At 43.0% G+C, this 19,389-nt stretch overlaps 1 protein-coding gene across 1 annotated transcript in view; it reads right to left on the bottom strand.

Annotated features, from left to right (window-relative positions):
* ICK (intestinal cell (MAK-like) kinase) overlaps window positions 1–19,389 on the bottom strand; it is a 51,720-nt gene that overhangs the window by 12,130 nt on the left and 20,201 nt on the right. The window contains exons 2-7 of the mRNA XM_005878088.2: window positions 18,256–18,528; window positions 17,147–17,201; window positions 12,392–12,513; window positions 11,364–11,443; window positions 1,959–2,091; window positions 1,092–1,263 (exon numbers count right to left, since the gene is read on the bottom strand). Of these exons, the coding sequence (XP_005878150.1) occupies window positions 1,092–1,263; window positions 1,959–2,091; window positions 11,364–11,443; window positions 12,392–12,513; window positions 17,147–17,201; window positions 18,256–18,356 (663 nt within the window). The 5' untranslated portion in view covers window positions 18,357–18,528. The remainder of the gene's footprint in view (window positions 1–1,091; window positions 1,264–1,958; window positions 2,092–11,363; window positions 11,444–12,391; window positions 12,514–17,146; window positions 17,202–18,255; window positions 18,529–19,389) is intronic.

Raw genomic sequence — 19,389 nt, 5'->3', positions numbered from 1 at the left:
CACTACTTAGGTGAGGGGAAGGGGAGTAAGGGAAAGAGGGAGAGTAAAATGTACACACAGCCTCAAGGCTGGGGCTCTAGGACTATGATGGGACCACAGACAAAAATGGAGAATGAAAGCAAGAAGCCAGTGGGGGTAAATGAAAAACAGTCTGGTGCACCTTAAACCCTCACAACGCTGTGTCCATTATATCTCAGTAAAACGGAAAGAAAAAATTGCAATATGTTTGTGTTCTTTGGAAGAAGTTTAAAAAAGCAAACTGTCAGATATGTTGAGTTCGAGGTGATGGTGAGGGTCCTGGGAGCGCCTCTCACAGAGATGTAACTATGTGAATGGAGTTACAAAGGAGGGAGGTGAGGGCTACAGATTGCACTCAGGAGACTTCTGAATAGTTCCTAAGTGCTGTGGCCTTGAGAACAGAGAAAGGCTACAAGGGAGGTGAGGTGCCATGGAGAGGAGAGGAGAGGGAGCCAGGACAAATGTCTTCTACTTAAGAGCAGAAGGAAGGCACTCGTTGGTTTGGCTCAGTGTATAGAGCATCGGCCTGCAGACTGAAGGGTCTGATTCTGGTCAAGGGTATATGCCGGGGTTGTGGGCTCCAGCCCCATTAGGGGGCATGCAGGAGGCAGCTGATCAATGATTCTCTCTCCTCATTGATGTCTCTCTCTCCTCTCCCTTCCTCTCTGAAATCAATAAAAATGGAATCTAGGAGGGAAGGCAGGGGTGGGTGGGAAGTTATCAACCAAGGACCTTATCTGCATTTATGCATGGCCCATGGACACAGACAATGGGGCGGTGAGGTCCTGAGGTGGGGGGCAGGGGTAGTCTGGAGGGGGCCAAAGGGGGGAAAAGAAGACATATGTACAACAATAAAGAATTATTTTTAAAAATAATTAAAAATTAAAATTAATAAAAAGTGAGAGAGAGCAGAAGGAGGGAGTGAGGGCCAGGTCTGAGAGGTGGGTGTGTCTGAGGGCATGGGCGTGTCTGAGAGGTGGGTATGGAGGATTGCTGAGGCCAAAAGAAAGATTCCAGAAGGAGCAGGTGGCCATGGCGCAGTGGAGGCCAGGGAGCCCGGGGGGCCGGCTTACCTTTTTCGGGGTCCCCAGTACTTGGCAAATTTTGAAGATTGTGTCGATCTCACTGGCCCCGGGGAAGAGTGGCCTGAGGGTGTACACCTCGGCCATGATGCAGCCCACGGCCCAGGTGTCAATGGGGGAGCTGTAGTTGGTGGACCTCAGGAGCACTTCGGGGGCCCTGTACCTGGAGGGACAAAGGGGCACTGCCTGTTACTGCCTCCACTGGTCAGAGCAAGTTAAATATGTCATCAGCTCTCAGGGAGAGAGCTTACACATTTCCACTATCTGTGTAGCTCAGTGCGGTACATGCAGGCGTGGAGATCGGCAGCTGCTGTGGCTGCTGCCAAAAAGCAATGCTTCTCTATCTTAGGGTCGTTTCTATTGCGCATGTCTCTACAGGACTCCTCTCTGCAGCCTCTTTGAGAAATGCAGAGTGAGAATAAAAGCGAGGAAGAGAGAGAGAGGGAAGAGGAGAGGAGAGGGAGAGGGAGAGGGAAAATGTAAAACATTGTCTGTAGGCTACTTCTTGCTCATGGCCAACTACTTAAAGCAAATTCTTAGGGTCTGGAAGTTTTAATAATAGCGGTTATTCAGATAGGTCTTTGGAGAATCTTTTACACAACTCTTTTGTAAATGGTCTTTACAAAGGTCTATAAAATATGACTCATATTATGGAAAAGCATAATGGGTTTCCTTTAAAAATTATTTACAACACAAGCTTTTAACCCTTGCACAATGCCAACATGCTTACACATATGTTGTAAACCGCACTGTTTCTCCTCGTGAAAGTTAATGTTTGTGACATGAATAGCACCCTCAGTATAATGACATATTTTTAAAGAAATGTAATCAAATACTTTTGAAGAAAATGGCATTCACCATCTGGTAGATACGTAATCTGTGTATGGAGGTCTGGATCGGATTTCCCGGGCCAATCCAAAGTCTGCGATTTTCACAAGATCTGGTCCCATGCAGAGCAGGTTCTCAGGCTTTAAGTCCCGATGGAAGAAGCCTGAGAGAAAGCGGAAAAGGAATCCAAATGCAAGCTGGCCTCTGCGTTATACTCTTCCCAGCTGTATCGCCCTTTTCATAACTGCCATAATTTGAATTGTAATTCAGGTATGACACTGAAGGCTCTATACATCCATCCTACTGATAGAGTCCTTCAGACCTCTCAAAGGACTTCATTCATTTCCCTTTGATGAATTCAAGACGTGAAATTATTCCAAAGTTGATCATCATACTTTTTTTTCCAAGAGAGAAAACTTATTCTAAAACATCAAAAATTTTATGTCTGCAATTTATACTTCTATAAATCTGTCAAGAACGAGACATAAAAAATCTTCAAAGAGTTCTTCCCTAGTTTCTGTATCCGATTCTCATTTCATTCCTTGTTTTCTTAATTTTTAAAAAGCCTTAATAGCTGCATAATATCATCATTTGGATAAATTATCTCTGACATACCAATTCTTCTATTTGAGCATTTAAGCTGTCTTTTCATTTTTCACTATTATAAATAAAAGTTGAATATAAAAAATTAAAAATAAATAAGTAAAATATCAAAACTCAATTATGGGCTGAGATAACTTTGCAAAAAAAACTGTCATTTAAGGAAAAAAATATTTCAAAAGATGAGTCTTATGGGTACTAAGAGTTTATACCACAGCAGAAACATAATTACAATTTTTGTTCAAGAAACAAGAGATTTATGAATAGGACTTACACATAGCTGAGATTCTGCTGTGTGTTGCCACAGATGTTTAAGTATTAAATACTACTTTGCCTAATGAAAAAGTAGAGGTGCAGTTCATGTCTTGAAAGGCAAAGCTAACTCATCAAATGGGAAGCTGGCCTCAGCTTTAGCAAAGCTTTGGGGGCACATGCAGCAGACAGTCAACATGCCAACCTTCCAGGCGCACTCAGACACCCACTGTCAGCGGTATATGCCTCTGAAAACCCAGAATCCCCAACTTACAGAGGGCATTGCTGACATAGACATCTTAATCTCAATGGAACACCCAAACTGGAAATACAACTCCGTTGATGCTGCTCACAGTGTTATTTGTTATGTGCTATCATTATCAAGGTTGTGAAAGTTAGGATCCAACTAGTGCATTATGGGAGAAGTTAATAGCCATCACTGAAGATCTACACTATTCCTCAACCACCTCTCTGCTGGTAATGCACATCTCTAATGTCCTCCTCCATCCTTTTCTCGACCTATGTCTCTCATGATCGCAGCTGAATATCACTGTCATCTCCACATCAGCCTGTCCCAGACTCTCCTTCTTGAACCTTTGATAAGATACCCAGATGCCTCATGGTTAGGTTGGATCCTAACTGTCACATTTCTCATCAAAATCCCTCATATCTGTCCCCTGTGCCCTTGCTCATTGGCCCCTCCCAAATCCTACCTCTTGCGGCCTATCCCTGCACTGCCCCTTTCTAGCAGGCCATCCTCACTCTAGCTTGCTGGATTCCCACTCTTCCTGATAATTCAAACACCGTTCTGTCACTGTCCCATCCACAAATACACACAACAAAAACCTTCCATGGCTCCTTATAAAATTATTTAACAAACCTGAAACTCCTTTCAGTCTGTCGAAAGAGACAAAATTATTTTCCAACTAGTAGCCCTGCGCACGAATCTGTGTGCGAGAAGCTCGCTGCTGCTTGCCTCAGCTGGCCACCCGCCCACCGCCGATGGTAGCTCTCTTCTGCTCATAGCTCGCTGCCCCGCCCTCCTGTAGCTTTCTGCCTGCTGCCTCGCCCTCCTGTAGCTCTCCACCACTTGTAGATTGGTTGTGACATTATGGTATAACAGATAATTAGCATATTCTTCTCTTATTATATAGGATATTTACCACCAATATGTGTAAAGTGTGTTCCAAACAAGTAAAATTCCTCATTTTCTTTTGGTTCATTGTATTTATTTCCTTTAACAATGTTGTCCCCTTGTACTTTTTGACTATACCAATCCCAATCTTTCTCATGCTTTAAGATTTTCTTTGGGTTTCCCTTCCTCCATGAAGCCATTCCAATATATTAGCATTCATTCATTCATTTATTCATTCATTCTACCAATAGATATTCAAGGAGGGCCCACTCCATGCCAGGCACTGGGTTAGGCTCCATGGATTCAGAAGCAAAATCCAAATGGACATGGTTTTTGCCTTGGTAGATGTAATAGGCCCTCCATAGTAAACCTGAGCAGAGTGCTATCGTTTTCAGGCATGTTAACCATCTCTCAGAAATTAGATGTAACACTTTAAGGGTAGGGGCCACAGTTATATTCCTTCTGGATGTCTCATGCAGAGGCCGGAGCATGGTGTCCTCATAACATATTCTTATTGATTGACCCGGGACTTGAATAGATTTGTAGGGAACGTGAAGACAAATGATGACAAATACACCTGGGTCAAGTAGGGAGGGGCAACAGAGAGCAGACCAGGGCTGATGGGAAGGTGGGAGGAAGGAAACCTCACAAGACAGCAGCTAAGAACTGAGAGAGAAGAGCGATGACCCTGACGCAGTGTGGGAGACACTAAGGGCTCAGAGTGGGAAGTTCTCGTCACAGAGGGCGTTCCAGCAGGACAGAATCTACTAGTCAAGGTCATTTTCTAAAACCCCTCTCTGTTCGAAAGGAAGAGCTGGGTGACTGCAATGTAGTTATATGTGAAAACTGCACTAGATGTCCTGCATCACAGAAGCAACAGTGTTTTCATAAAAGGACACTCCTCTCTGTTCATCATTCTGGAGACACCAGAGCTCAGTACGAGGTCAAGCTCCACGTGGTTCATGTTACAACATAATGATGGGTCTGTAAGGTGAATGGCTGGCTAAGATGGACCAGGTGAATATAATTACAGAGCCAAAAACCCAGTCCACGTAGAAGGGCTGAAGGTACAGAAGTGATCGCACACACTCAAGAGGGCCACAGGGGAGAAGAGGAAGTGCTTCCGTCCACCAATGAGCTGCTTTTCTTTTCCATCATCCAAGGCAAGATCAAGCAGTTAGACCTGGATTAGACCAGAGACTGGCACAGCGAATTTTCAATTTGTATAGCATATGTATATGTAGTACATGTATGTGTATAGCTTTGAGTGTTTATATGCATATATGGGTGTAGAAAGGTAGTATACTGTATATATACATATATATAGATATGTAGATATAGATACATACTATACTATACATACTATACATACTATATCTATATCTATATATATCTATATATATATTCCATTGTTTCATTCTTTATCCTAACATTGTACCAATATATACCTAATGGTCTTCCTCATACTAATTCCTTAAGTTTCCTAACCAAATTAAGAGTAAATTAAACCTAAATTATAGGAAGAACCAAACTTGAGGCTGGTTCAAATTCAAACAGTAATTCAGTATTCGTCAAAAATGGCCTTTAAAATGAAAGAAAGAATTTCAGATGTGGGCAAATTTGGATGGCTTCTGCTCAGCCTAATTAAATAAAGATGATCAGCGCCCACCAGAGTGGGCGAGGTCTCTTCCGAGACTGAGTCACTGTGTTTGGACCCTCTGTTCTTCAGAGCACCATCCAGCTCCCAGAAGGCCCAACGGCATGCTCCCATCTTGGAATTGACTTAAGAATGTGAAAATGCACAAACAGTTATTAGAGAGTGACCTTTTGTCAGTGCACCTAGGAAGACTCCCGTGGCCCCTGAAGATATATGAACATGAGACCATGGTCTCTCTTCCTAAAAACTCAGAGAATTAAAACCACACCAATGAGCTCTGGCCAGCATTGCTCAGTGGTTAGAGCATAGGTCCATGCACTGAAGGGTCAAAGGTTCAATCCCCGCCCCAGTGGGGGCGTATGTGGGAGGAAACCGATCAATGTATCTTGCTCACATTGATGTTTCTCTCTCTCCCCCTCTCTCTCTGTCTCTCTCTTCCTCTACCCCTTCCCTTCCACTCTCTCTAAAAGTCAACACAGGGGGACTCGGAGTCGCGGGAGGAGAAGGGGAAATAAATAAATAAATAAGTAAGTAAATAAATAAATAAAAGTCAACACAAAAAATATAATTGGGTGAGGATTAACAACAAAAAGCCTCAATGAGAAAAGAAATGGTAGACATTGTTTTCTGACTGAACAGATGGGAGAGGTGAGTCATGGTGGGTGGGTGAATCATTCACAATCCTACCAAGAAAGGTACCACAGCTGTTATACTACGGAGCTCCACTCTGTCCCTCCCAACCCACACAGCTAATCTAGGTTTGTGGTTCTGGTCTTCGCAAGTCCAGATTAATGCTGCTTCTCCTCTTAACTCCCCCTCTCTCCTCTTGTTGGGCTAAATTCTTATTTCTAAACTTTCGTGGCATTTATGAGTCATTTGTTCTCCAGCCCCCAAGCTCCACTGCCACCATCTACAACACCCACCTCAACACACTTGCATCTTCTCCTGCGCATCCCACCACATCGACCTGTGCTCAGATGCAAGTATTCTCGCACTCCTTGCTTCCTTGCTGGTCATGCTCCTGTAAACACGCATGATCTCCTCCCGCCAGTCCAGCTTTACCCTCTCCCACTTTAATTCCACTTCCACAGAGAACATGAGCACTAATGAAATGAGGAGAGGGAAGATTCTGGTTCCCCATATGTCCCTCTAGCAGCTTTCTTTTCTATGGATCACACTTCAGGCCCCAAATAAATAATCAGAGGGGAAATGGCTAGGGGGAAAGAAATTAATTGCAAACAGACCCTTAAAATTGGCTGGTGAAAATTGTATCTGTCAGTTGACATGTGTTGTCTGTTATACTGTATTTGAGAATAAGCCTTTATAACGAGGAACATTCATGAATATGTCTGCAGAATCTAGCCCTCTGTCCTTTTCATTACTGAATAATGGCAAGAGCTATTATTAGCTTTATGCCCATGCGTTCTATTCCTTGGTAATTAAAAGTATAAGGCCCTCCTGCTGTGTACATTTACTTCTCATCTCTATTTTAACAAAACATTACCACATGAGAGGCAATACTGCATAGTGGTAAATTGTGCAGACCAATCAGATTGCCCGATTTCAAGTCCCAATTCTGTTCACTGGCTGGCAAATCATGTAACCTCTCTGTGCCTCATTCCCTCACCGTGCCTCACTCCCTCACCTGTAAAATGGGGGAATAACAGCATCTACCTGTGGGGTTGTTTTGCAGGATTCAATGTGTGAACGTTTGCACAGCTTTTACAGCAGCACTTAGCACGTCGGCACCTGGCCAGAGCTTGTTGGTATTAGTAGTATGAATCCTATCATTTTCTCTTCCCAGCAACAGGCAGACACGGCTCCACTTTTGTAGATGCAAAGAATCAAGGCTGTGAGGCTAGGGATGTGCCCCGCCACCTGTGAGGAGGTGGTGCTGGCTCTGCTCTGATTCCTGGCCGGGTCCACGCTCTGCGGATGCGTGCTTTGGGACTTGTCACAGGAGTCCACTTCTCCCTCTCCACTTCCGATCCACAATGCAAACCCTTAGAGCTGGGTCATTCAGGGGTCATGCAACAGCAAAGTGCTGTTAAGATAAACCTTCCTGTTCAAAACTGTTTGGCTTTCATAATTCAGGATCAGCCCTTCAATCAAATTTCAGGGTCCCCTACGCCAATCGAATAACCGAAGAATTTCCTCTTTCATTCTGGCAGAAAATGTGTTGTGCTTGCTTTTCATTAAGAGCCCGGGGGCAAGGAAACCAAGAAGCCACAAAGAAGGCTTTCTCCCCTCTGCCACATCCTGCTAATGATGAACCTGATACGAACATGGGGAAATAACTAGAGAATACTTAACCACTATGAATTCACGTAGCACACCTTCCTGGGACGGGAGGTGCAATTTCACAGATATTACCGAATTGAAACCTACAATGTTTTTATAAAGAAGGCCACGAGGCCAGCAACACACAGAAAGGCCAAGGGCTGACTCAAGGTCATGCACAGGAAGACAGTGGTGAAACACAGAAGCAGAGAGCCACTTCTTGGGGCAAAACATTGTTCTCAAGCCAGCTATGCATTTCTGATTACTGGCATGGATGAGTGTGACCTGCATATGTGCAAGGGCAGGTTAAGGAAGAAACACAGTGTGCATTAATTTTTTTAATTTCCGCAAAGTGCGTGTGCTTTGGCACTGCTCAATCGGCCCCAAGCAGGATGGCGTCTTCGTTCCCTGGGTGGGGAAAGGGCTCAGTGACAAGGACTATGGCCATAGCAACTGACTACCCACAGGGCGGCTCTCCCCTCTCAGAGGAGTCTGCTCCCCCGGGGACAGAACTCGCCTTCTCACAGTGAGGATGAGCATTAGGGAGGAGCCTGAAACTCACTCTGAAGTGCGTTAGGAGATTTTTCTTTCCATTACTGGAGAAAAGAAATAACATGGAGTTACATGTGCACTTAACCAAAGTCAAGTCGATAATATATAAATACCATTAAGAAGTTTCCAGAAGTCATTTATCAATGAAAATGAGGTAGGACCTGTAAAATTAATATCCACCTACAAATATTATCACTATTTTCTTAACCTCTTACTCTCTTGTTCGCTGGGAAGATAGGTTTGTCTAGTGAAGCGTGGCCAATGGACACAGGTATCTGAGCGATCTCTGCTCTTCCACTTCATTGCAATGGGGCCTGCGACAGGTCTTTAAAGCTCTTTAGACCTCTTTGGAAGGGACAGATACCAGCTATCCTTTCTACCTGAGTAATTGGCATGGAAATAAATTGACAGATGAAAAGTTACTAAGTTATACCTAGAACTGGGCACTTAACAGCTGGGGAAAGTGTCAAGAAACTGTGGTCATAGCAACGGTGCTGGGGTTATAAAGTAAAGGTGGTTTGACCTTCTCAATAAACCTAGCCTCCCGTACACAATCCGATTTCAAATCCCAATTCTGTGTACTGGCTGGCAAATTATTTAACCTCTCTGTGCCTCACTTTCCTCATCTGTAAAATGGGGCAATAACAGCATCTACGTCGTAGGGTTATTTTGCAGAATTCAATGTGCTAATATTTGCAAAGCTTTGTGCATTGGGACTTATAACAAGTCTAAGGTGTGTAAGCAAACTGATAGTGTGGAGTTCCAAAGAACTGTTTTGACACAATAGTATAAGGATGCTAAATTATTAGATACGTATATATGTATTGTGTGTGTATGTGTGTGTGTGTGTAGGGAGGGGTGTATATGTAGATGCACATGTGGGTATGTGTACATGTAGATGTGTATGCACATGTATGAGGGTATGTGCATATATTCATTTGATGGGTTGGATAGAGACCTGGATAAAAGGCTACATGCTCTTTCTGGAAACAAATATCTGAGTCTCATGAAAGCAGCAAAAGAAGAAAAAGCCAAAGAATTTAACTTTCTTTCAGGTCCCCACTCAGTTTCCAACACTGAGCAAGGAGACCGAGCAACTGAGATGCCATCACTGGTCCCGATTTGAAGACATTCTGGTTGACCTTTCTCCTTTGAGAATCTCTTTGATTTCTTTTTTTTTCTTTGATTTCTTATCATTTCTTTTTCCTGGGCTCTTAAATCTAGTAAGTGACTCTTCCCCACCCCCCACCCCCACATTTGTCCCTAATATCTTACTATATATTTTTCGTGTTTTGCAAATTCATGCTATGCCTTGTGAATTCTGGTGAATACAGGCTAAAGTGCTAGCTCTATCAATGTCAGCAGAATCAGACATACCTTTTACTAAAATCTTTTCACTAGAACTGGTTCACAATTTGACTCAGTCTTGCAATTACTCACTGGTTATTCAGCATGTGCCTGAGGCTGACAAGGATTTGTACGGATAGCCTGTCTGTTGTTTGTGTTTTATTTAGTCTCTAACTGTGAGAGGCTACTGAGGGGTTAAAGAACAGGCTGGGAACAATCCCAGATGGATGGAGGCATGAGGTCTTTTCTACTCACTACCAACCTGTGTCAAATCTGAGCTGACTGTATTATCAAAGGGTTTCCACCCAGTTTCCTTACTAGGAAATTCATTTGTTGGTGCAATATTTGCAACGGCAATGATATCCTTACACTGGGAGTGAAAAGATTGCTACCTGTGCAAGATCAGCTGCTCAGCCCATCTGTCTATATACAAAAGTGACCTCAAATGACCTCCGGAAGGATCTCCTGGCTCTACTGGTGCACATGTCCATCCCACGGCTCTGTGTTCACTAGGAGGTAACGATACATCCCCAGGTGGGCCACGTGCAGTTAGTAACAAAGACTACTGATGCCCCAGATACTTGCTGGAAAACATAACCTCAAACTCACTGCTACTCATTATCTTTCAAAAGCTCAGCTAAGAAGGACAAAAGTGATAGAGGCTTTCCTAAAGAGTATGCACCATCCATTATTCTAAACACTCTCTTTCCTTGGACTAACCAGACCATCCCCAGAGTGAATTATCCTGGGCCTCAGTAGAACTATTTTCTCAGTAGGACTGTTTTCTCGAATCAGGTGATATAATTGGCCTGTATTGAGGGAAGTGACATGAAACTTCCCCATGTCACTGTGTTTACCATGAAGTCACATTACATATTATTTCCCCTACAAGGACATATAAGAGAACCTCCCTGATCTCAGTACCAAGAATAGTCTGCTTCTCTTGGGCAAATGGACTGTTTTTACCTCAGGGAAACTATGTAGGTTGTAATCTGTCATGTTTCACATTTCTCATTGTCAGAAAGCAAGCTCAGAATCGAATCTGTAGCCTGCTTCTTCTACTTAAGTAAAAGAGGTCGAGATGCATTTTGTGGGTTAACCTCACCCCTGGCTATAGCTACCCTGTAGCTTGTTTGGCCTGTCCCTTTTTCTTTCTTTGCTAATTTTTAATTCATTTAATTTTCCTGTGTTGCATAAACCTTGTTAGACTATTTTTGAGCCTTTTTGAACAACTAAAATATAAATACATTAGGAAAACGAGAAGCCACTGTAAATCGGTGTTAGTGGGTCAAACATAATATGTGAAATTTCCCTGAATTCTAATCTTAGGTTTTTCACTAATACACCATTTAATGGTCAGGAATGATTTTAGATCTATAACTAACAAGCTTAACATTAAAGCCCAAAGAAGAAGAATATGCAGACAAGAGGAATAATGAGGGATATTCAGAAATCAAGTAATGGAAGGTAACGTATTCCAAAATCCATTGTCAACCTCCCAACTCTTCCACCTTTTCCGGGAGTCAATTGCAAGATACACGGATGCTTCCTGCACCCACTTGATGACAACACTTCACTGCTATTCAGAAGAACAATAATCCAAATCACCTACCGTGTTTGTGAATAAATGCAAGTCCTTGCAGTATCTGAAACATGATGTTCCTTATAGCAGACTCAGGAAACAACTTATTTCTGTATGGAGCAGAGGGAAAAAGTTATAAGTCTAGACTTACAAATGAAAATGGGATTCATTTTGGTTATATAGTAAGAACTTGTGCAAACATTGGCTCACGTGCTAATTTGACCAGATCCTTTGATAATACAGAGAGAAAAAAACACCATTTGCCCATACATACCAAATATATTTAATTATGTTACAAAGAAGCAGTGATGAAATATTTTATAGTAAACCCCCCAACAAAATTCCCTCTAATGTAACATATAAAAATCTCTTCTCTCTGTAATATAAACTAAAACCTTAAAAAATTTTAATGGGGAAAATCTGAGGCTTTATGACATGTAGTAGAGAGTAACATTTTCCTCCTGGGTGGGCAAACCACGCATCTTCTTTGCTATGATTTTCAATAAAGACAATCCTTGTCCGCTGAAATCACTCAGAGGGATTCTGTGAATGGCTTTCATCTGCCACCAAGAAAATGTGCCCTAGAGGTTCTACATGGCTCACTTTTAAAGTTCCTAATTACCATAGCAGGTAAATTTTTTATTAGACTCCTCTGCCCCGTGCACAAGCCCCTGAGCACTGTGGCGAGAAAGGAATGGAAATAAACTCAGAAGTTTTCGATGGAGGTCTCAGAGTGAGTGAAGCTTTTACACCTTGACTGGCAGTTGCTCTGCCCACATGTCCCTGTGGGAATGGAGAACTACAGAATGTCTGTTACATGTCTGAGCTCCTTTGGGTGAATAAGCCATTAAAACATGAAAACAGCTTCATTGAAACTAGCTTCGATGATGCCAGCACAAGGCCTCCGAAGTAGGGATGGGGGTCTGGCCCCTTCTCTAACAGGCAGCTTTAAGCAGCACAGCCTGAGGAACATGACTGATAAAATAAAAAACAAAAGCAGTAAGAAAACACGTCCGCTTTGCAATAGTTATTTCTAAGATCATGAAAACCAAACGTACCTTTCTTTAATGAGCTGGTAGAGATTTTCCTGCATGTACTCAAAGATAAAATAAAGATGATCGTTCTCCCTGATCACTTCTTTTAGTTTTACTATATTGGCATGGTTGAGCTTCTTTAAAGACTGAAAGGCGAGGAAGAAAAACAAAAAGAGAGGTTCTATTGTTGAAAAAGAAAAGTAACCCCACGTAGACTTAGGAAGAAACACCTAATTCTACAACCACAGGAAGACCACAATTCATATTTTAACAACAATTTCATAACTGATATGTCTATGAAATCCATAGCAACTGTACATGGAAAAGCTATCTTGATTAACTGACCGAACGGTAAATGCATAATCTTAACTGGTATTTCTGGTGCCGCCAGGACCAGGCAGTGGGCAGGGCTACCTGAGGTGTGTTCCCTCCAGATAACGAACTCATTCCTGGGAGGTGGAGAGAGGAATCTATTGGAAGATGAGGCTTTGACTGTTCTAGCACAGGCAAGCCTCGCTGTATTGCACTCCACTATATTGTGCTTCACAGATGTTGTGTTGTGTTTTGTTTTTTACAAATTGAAGGCAAGACCCTCTGCTGGCAAACAAGATTACAGCTTGCTTTATTGTGGTGGTCTGGAACTGAACCCTCAGTATGTCTGGGGTGTGCCTGTATTGGAGAAGGCAGCTGCCTTAGGGCAAGATCACCAGTTGACAGTCTGCAGACATCATGAACAAGAAATTGTTCACACAGGGGCCGATAGCCTGATTCTGTCAACTTCCATCTGGTTCATCCGTGTCCAGAGGACACAGAGTGCTCCTCACACTGTGAGTTCTGAAGCAGAGGGAGAAGGAAGAGAAATCTCTTTGGAAAGACTCTGAAGTGATTTGGGAGAAATAGCTCTGCTTTCAAGAACAGCAAAAGCAGTAAAAGCGAGGCACAAGGAACAAGAGGGTGACGTGGAAAATGCTGCCTGACCTTATTATTCAGCCTTGCGTGCATGCAGCTTTCCGCTTCTGGGAACGCACTCGTGAGTACGGCCGTGTCAACCATTTTTTGCTTGCCTCATTAGTTCTGTCAATGGTGAGCAGCGATCCCATTCATGTGTGACAGCCAGAGATACCCAACTACCGGTGTACTCACGAGACAATTAGAATTTGATAGAGAGGCTCCTTCCAGGAAGCCTTGAAGCGTCACCCTGGCCAGTGGGATGAGCCCTGTCATTCAAAAAGCCACTTCCTCACAGAGAAGGGAGCCCAATAATAACACACTGCAAAGCCCTCTTTATCTTTGAATTTCCTTAAAAGAACATCCCTCTTATAAAACAAACACAATGCCTGAAGATGAAGTGTTAACATAGAATATCCAAATCTGGAAGGACACTTGGTGATAAGGTACCCCAGGGACCAGAGCTTGGGAATGTGCAATGAGATCAAGTTATTTCAAGCAGCTGGGAAGAGAGGGGACTCTGGCCAGTGAGTGAGAGCAAAGTAAGACTCTCTGGTGCCTCTTCCCTGCCAGGCGAGCTGCTGCCAACATGCCTCTCTGGCAGGAAATACTCAGCTGTTCGGGCCAAATGGACAGATCCTTCGAGAATGACTCCTCCGGGCCGATGACTTCTTTCAGTTGGGTTGGATTCCTGATGCTCCATGAGTAACAAAAACAAACATTGCTTAACTTGTAAGTAGCATTCACTGGGCTCTTCCAGGCTGCGGCCATCGCTTCTGCCTGTTTGCTTACAGTGCCTCCCACACAATGGCTGGGATGTCCAGGGGACGAGCAGCAAATTTGTTCAGAGGAAAATGAAGTAAGTTTTAAAATTTTTCAAGAAGAGAATTCTAGGCAAGGAAAACGGTCCCTTCTGCTGTCAGCCTGAAGTGTGTTTTGAGCATGAATTACGGGCCCAAGGCTGAGTGGCTCACAGCTCTTGTTTCTAAGCGAGGCTCATGAGCAAGTTAAAGCATGTATTAGTTTAACATCAAAAGAATTAACTTTGCATGGAGGACTTCATGTGACTCATTTTACAGAGAAATACTTCCAAAAAGAAGGCATCTTACTGTGGCTCAGGGGAGGTCTACAAAGGAGAGGAAGGGGCAGGACAGCTGTATCAACGCAGAGAAGCAGATTGAACCTGGGTCAGCAGTCCGAATAGGGACCATCTGTCCCCAGGCATGAAGGTTCTCAACTTTTAACAAAACTACAGTGAGTACTCACTTAACACCATCAATAGGTTCTTGGAACTGCAATGTATAACCGTGTATAACAAAATCAATTGTATCCGAGGCTAATTGATATCAGCGTTCTAAAAAGACCTTGAAGGAAAGGGCATTACTTGAGGACCTGCTGTACAATACCCTGGGCCCCAAGGATATCTTGGGGTGCCTGCCCTTCAGAGGCAAACAATCTAATTCAGAAGAGAGGACAAAATACATGTAACAAAATTAAGAAGATTGTATTAATGACAGAGGCAAGGAACATCAGAGGTGTTTTAAGAAGGAGTAATTATTAAACCCCGAGTAGTCAGTGAGTATCATTCGAATGTGACTTTCAGGAACAGTAACACCTAGACAGCTCAGTGGGAGAGAAAGGGTGTGTCGGGAGGGGAGCCCTCACAGGTACGGGTGTGAGCATGGAGTGGCATTCTCCGAGTCTGAGGAATAGGAATGGCCCCAGTTAGGTTCTAAAGGAAGTGCCTCCGGAAGACTTCAACTGGAGAAGTGGGCAGGGACGACACTGCTTGGATGCCAGGTGGATACCCACTGAACCCTTCACACAATCCTGGGTTTGAAACCAAGCTTTGTGGCTTAGAGGTGTGTTTACCTCAAGCAAGTTCCTGAGACTGGGTCTCAGCTGTTGTCTTGAGCAAACTCAAGACCCTAACGCTTTCCACATCAGGTAGTTGTGGGATGAAGTGAGACACCTAAGCGTCTTCCTGGCCCATAACAGCCTCTCGATAAACGGTAGATAGTGTATGAGCAGCTGACTGTCACGGAGATCATTCTGGCAGCAGCACACAGGATGGATGAGATACGAGGACAGTGGGATCACACAGGCCACTTACAAGGAGCTGTGGTTTCTGGGTAAATGTTAATGAACAGAAGGGGGAGAAGATATGAGCACGGGGGGTTGCAGACTTTCTAGAAAATTCAGGCACTGATATCCACTGAGCATTTGGATATAGGGGTCTGCAGCAGGGATGAGCAAACTTGCTTCCAAAGGGACAGAGAGTAAGTACTTTAGGCTCCCTAGGTGAGAGGTCTCTGCTGCAACTACTCAGTGTTGCCATTGTAGCATGAAGTCAGCCATAAGCAATATGCAAACAAATGGGCATGGCTGTGTTCCGACAAAATTTTACTTACAAAAACAGAACGCGGGCCATTTGTCAATCCCTGGCCTAATGCATAAGAAAGGTAAAAGATCTGATGAGACTGCCGAAGCAAGGGGGTTGAATGACATTAATCAGGAGTAGTGTCAGAGCAAAGAAAAAATTGCTAAGAACAGAATGCAGGAAATCACCGATATTTAAGGGGTGGACCCACAGAAGAAGTGGTGAAAGGCAAGAAAGAGATAGGACAGCTAAGCAAAAGCAGAGTCACAAAGGCCTGAGAGAGGAGAGGAAGTGGTCAACAGCACCCAACCCTGCAGGCAAGAAAGTGCCTGAGAAAATGATCCTGGACTTGGCAACAAGCAGCTTCCGTAACAGAGAGAGAGAGACGCCGGACTCAATTCAGTGGAAAGTCAATGGTAGGTGACAAATGATGGCATAAGGTGTTGTTTGGAAGGACAGGGGAGAGAGCTCAAGGGAAGAGAGGGCTGAGGCTCATTAGAGAGGATGGCAGGCACATTTACTAGTAGAGACTGGAGAGAAGGAGCCAGTGGAAAGGAAGAGTTTAAAGAAATGGGGAGGTTCACCATAGCCAAAAAGTGAGAGCAACCCAAGTGTCCATCAATGGATGAATGGACAAGCAAAATGTGGTACATCCAGACCATGAAATATGATTCCGCCTTTAAAAAGAAGGAAATTCTACAGATGCTACAGCTGGATGAGCCTTGAAGACATTTATGCTAACCAAAAGAAGCCAGTCACAAAAAGATAAATACAGGCATACCTCGGAGATACTGAGGGTTTGGGTCTAAACCACCTCCATGTGCGAGTCCTGCCATGAAGTGAGTTAGAGGGTCTTGCCTTCAATTTGTACACAATGCAACATGTGTGAAGCACAATCAGTGAAGCACAATAAAACGAGGTCTGCCTGTACTGTATGATTTCACTTACCTGCGGTATTAAGGGCAGTCAAATTCACAGAGACAGAAGGTAGAGGTCATGGGGAGTTACTTGCTGTTTAATAGGTACAAAGTTTGAGTTGCGCAAGATGAAGTGAGTTCTAGAGATAGATGGTGATGATGGTTGTAAAACAATATGAATGTACTTCATACTGTATACACTTACAAGTTGGTAAGATAGTAAATGTTATGTTATTTGTTTTTTATCACAATTTGAGATAAAGAACATTAGTGGGAAACTACTGAAATCTGAATAAAGCTGTGATTAACTTAAAGAGTAATACACCAATAAATATACTCATTAATAGCAAAGCAATCTTGTATTTTGAGCTATTAACTGAATAATGTTAGCATCCCCCACCCCCCATCCCTTTATTTTGGGCATCAGTGAAACAATTCAAAGAGAGTGAATATATCAACAAAAAAAATGTAAGCATAAATAACACTATTTTAATCAACTATACAGAAATCATTCCCTATTGTATTAATACATACCTTAACCTCACGAAGGTTCATGCATTCCTCCCAGGAATAAAACTTCCTTTTCATCCTAAAAGAGAAGAAACAAATAGTATGCTTACTCCTAGTCACAGGCTAAACTTTCTTTTTCATGTTTTCATTCTGAAACTAATGAATAGTGCTTAAGATTGGTTTTGATTCCTATCAAATATTATACTATCCAAAACAGCACTTATTTTAAAACCTGGCTATCAATCCTACATCACCAATTTTCCCAGCAAAAGTGGTGCAGCGTAGCACAGGAGGCCTGGACTGTGTCTTGCTTTATCACTAGTTAGTTAACCTTGCCATGGAGGGGATCCCTCGTTCTTATTTTATCTAGACCAGAGTTGTCCAATAGAACTTTGTTTCCCTGGAAATGTTCTGTTTGTCCAGTATGGTCACCACTAGACAGACACATGTGGCTAGCGAGCACTTGGAATGTAGCTAGTGCAACACAGGAACTGAATTCTTAATTAAGTTTACATTTCAATGTCACATATGATTACTTGCTACCCTATTAGACAACACAGTTCTAGACACGCCAGTAAAAGGGTTGGCAAGTTATGTCTCACCCCAACTCCACCCCACCATATGTTTTTGTAAAGCCCATGAGTTAAGATGGCATTTATATTTTTTAATAGTTGGAATCAAAACAATCAAAAGAAGAAGAAGATTTTGTGACATGTGAAAATTATCTGAAATTCAAATGTCAGTTTCCATAAATGAAGTTTTATTGGCATACAACCACACTCATTCATATATATGGTCTATGACTGTGTTCACACTACAACAGCAGAGCTGAGTTGTGACGGGGGCCATATGGCCTGCAAAGCCTAAAATATTTACTGTCTGGCTCCTTACTGAACAAAGCTTGCCAATCCCTGCTATGGAGCCTGAGGCGAGGAAGAGAGGCCTATTAGCTAACCAGAAACCCAGGATGCAAGGGCATGTGTTCAACACCTCAGACATGAGCATTCCAGAGTTGACAATCATCTACCCCGCAGAAATCAATGTCTAGGACCCTTCTCCATGCTTCCCGCGCACTCCCCTTTTGACAATGCGTAGCTGAGGATGCATTCATGAGAGTGAAGGTTAACACTTACTTTTTAATAGCAATCAGCTCCCCAGACTCAATGCTTCTTCCCAGCAGGACGGAACCGTAGGTTCCATCCCCGAGCTGCTTGATCGTTGTGTACCTATTCATGGTGTGCCCGCGCAGGCCGGACGCTCATCTCAGAGCCGAGGTGGTTCAGTCCTGCAGCGGCAGCAGGCCTCCCCGGAGTGTAACCAGATTTTTCTGTGGCAGCACCCGCACAAGGTATTCAACAGAACGTGACTATCTCCCAAATACATATTTTCAAAGATCAGTCTTCTGCCTGTAGAGAAAAATCAAGGACATGCATAAATGCTATTGTATATTTTGAGGTTGTGTATTTTTATAGCCTAAATCAGGAATCAGCAGACTATAACCCTCCCCCGCCAGCCCCGCCACCTGCTCTTTCTTTTTTTTTTAAATTTATCTTTATTGTTGAAAGTATTACAGATGTCCCCCCTTTTTTCCCATTGACCCCCACCACCCTGCACCCGCCACCTGTTCTTCTAAATAAAGTTTTACTGAAACACAGTCCTGCCCACTCACTTGCATAGTCTATGGTTGCTTTCATACCACAACAGCAGAGTTGAGTAGTTGTGACAAGACTGACTGGCCTGCTTAGCCAAAAGTACTTATTTTCTGACCCTTTACAAAAAATAGTTTGCCAAGCTGTGATCTAACTAATGGTCTTTTACAGGTCTTTGTAAAACTAAAGATAGCATTTTTGGAAAGTGAATTTGTCACTGACTCAAAAATGAATCTGCAATTCGAAGCTTTTCTGTTGACTAACCACTGTGGGCAAACCCTGCACGATAGCTACGGCCCATGAAAACTGCCGAGTTCATGCTACATATACCGTGTTCTGTAATTCTGCTACAGCTAACAATGCAAACATACAAAACCAAGAAATGCTAAAATTGAAGTTCTTCTGATAGAGAGCGTACTTGTGCTCCATGATGTGCTTGCGGCTAGGCAAAACAGTATTATTTTTACTACTAGACATTCAGAAGCTAAACAAGGAGCTAGTGATTTTTTATGGAGGCTGTGCCCCTTTTAACATCATTCAGATTTTATTTATTTATCTTTAAAAATATATTTTTATTGATTTCAGAGAGGAAGGGAGAGGGAGAGAGAGATAGAATGA

Source organism: Myotis brandtii, unplaced genomic scaffold (assembly GCF_000412655.1).
Source record: "Myotis brandtii unplaced genomic scaffold, ASM41265v1 scaffold544, whole genome shotgun sequence".
Taxonomy (NCBI): Eukaryota; Metazoa; Chordata; class Mammalia; order Chiroptera; family Vespertilionidae; genus Myotis; species Myotis brandtii.
The sequence above is the reverse complement of the archived record's forward strand: the minus strand, read 5'-3'. Positions and strand labels throughout refer to the sequence as shown.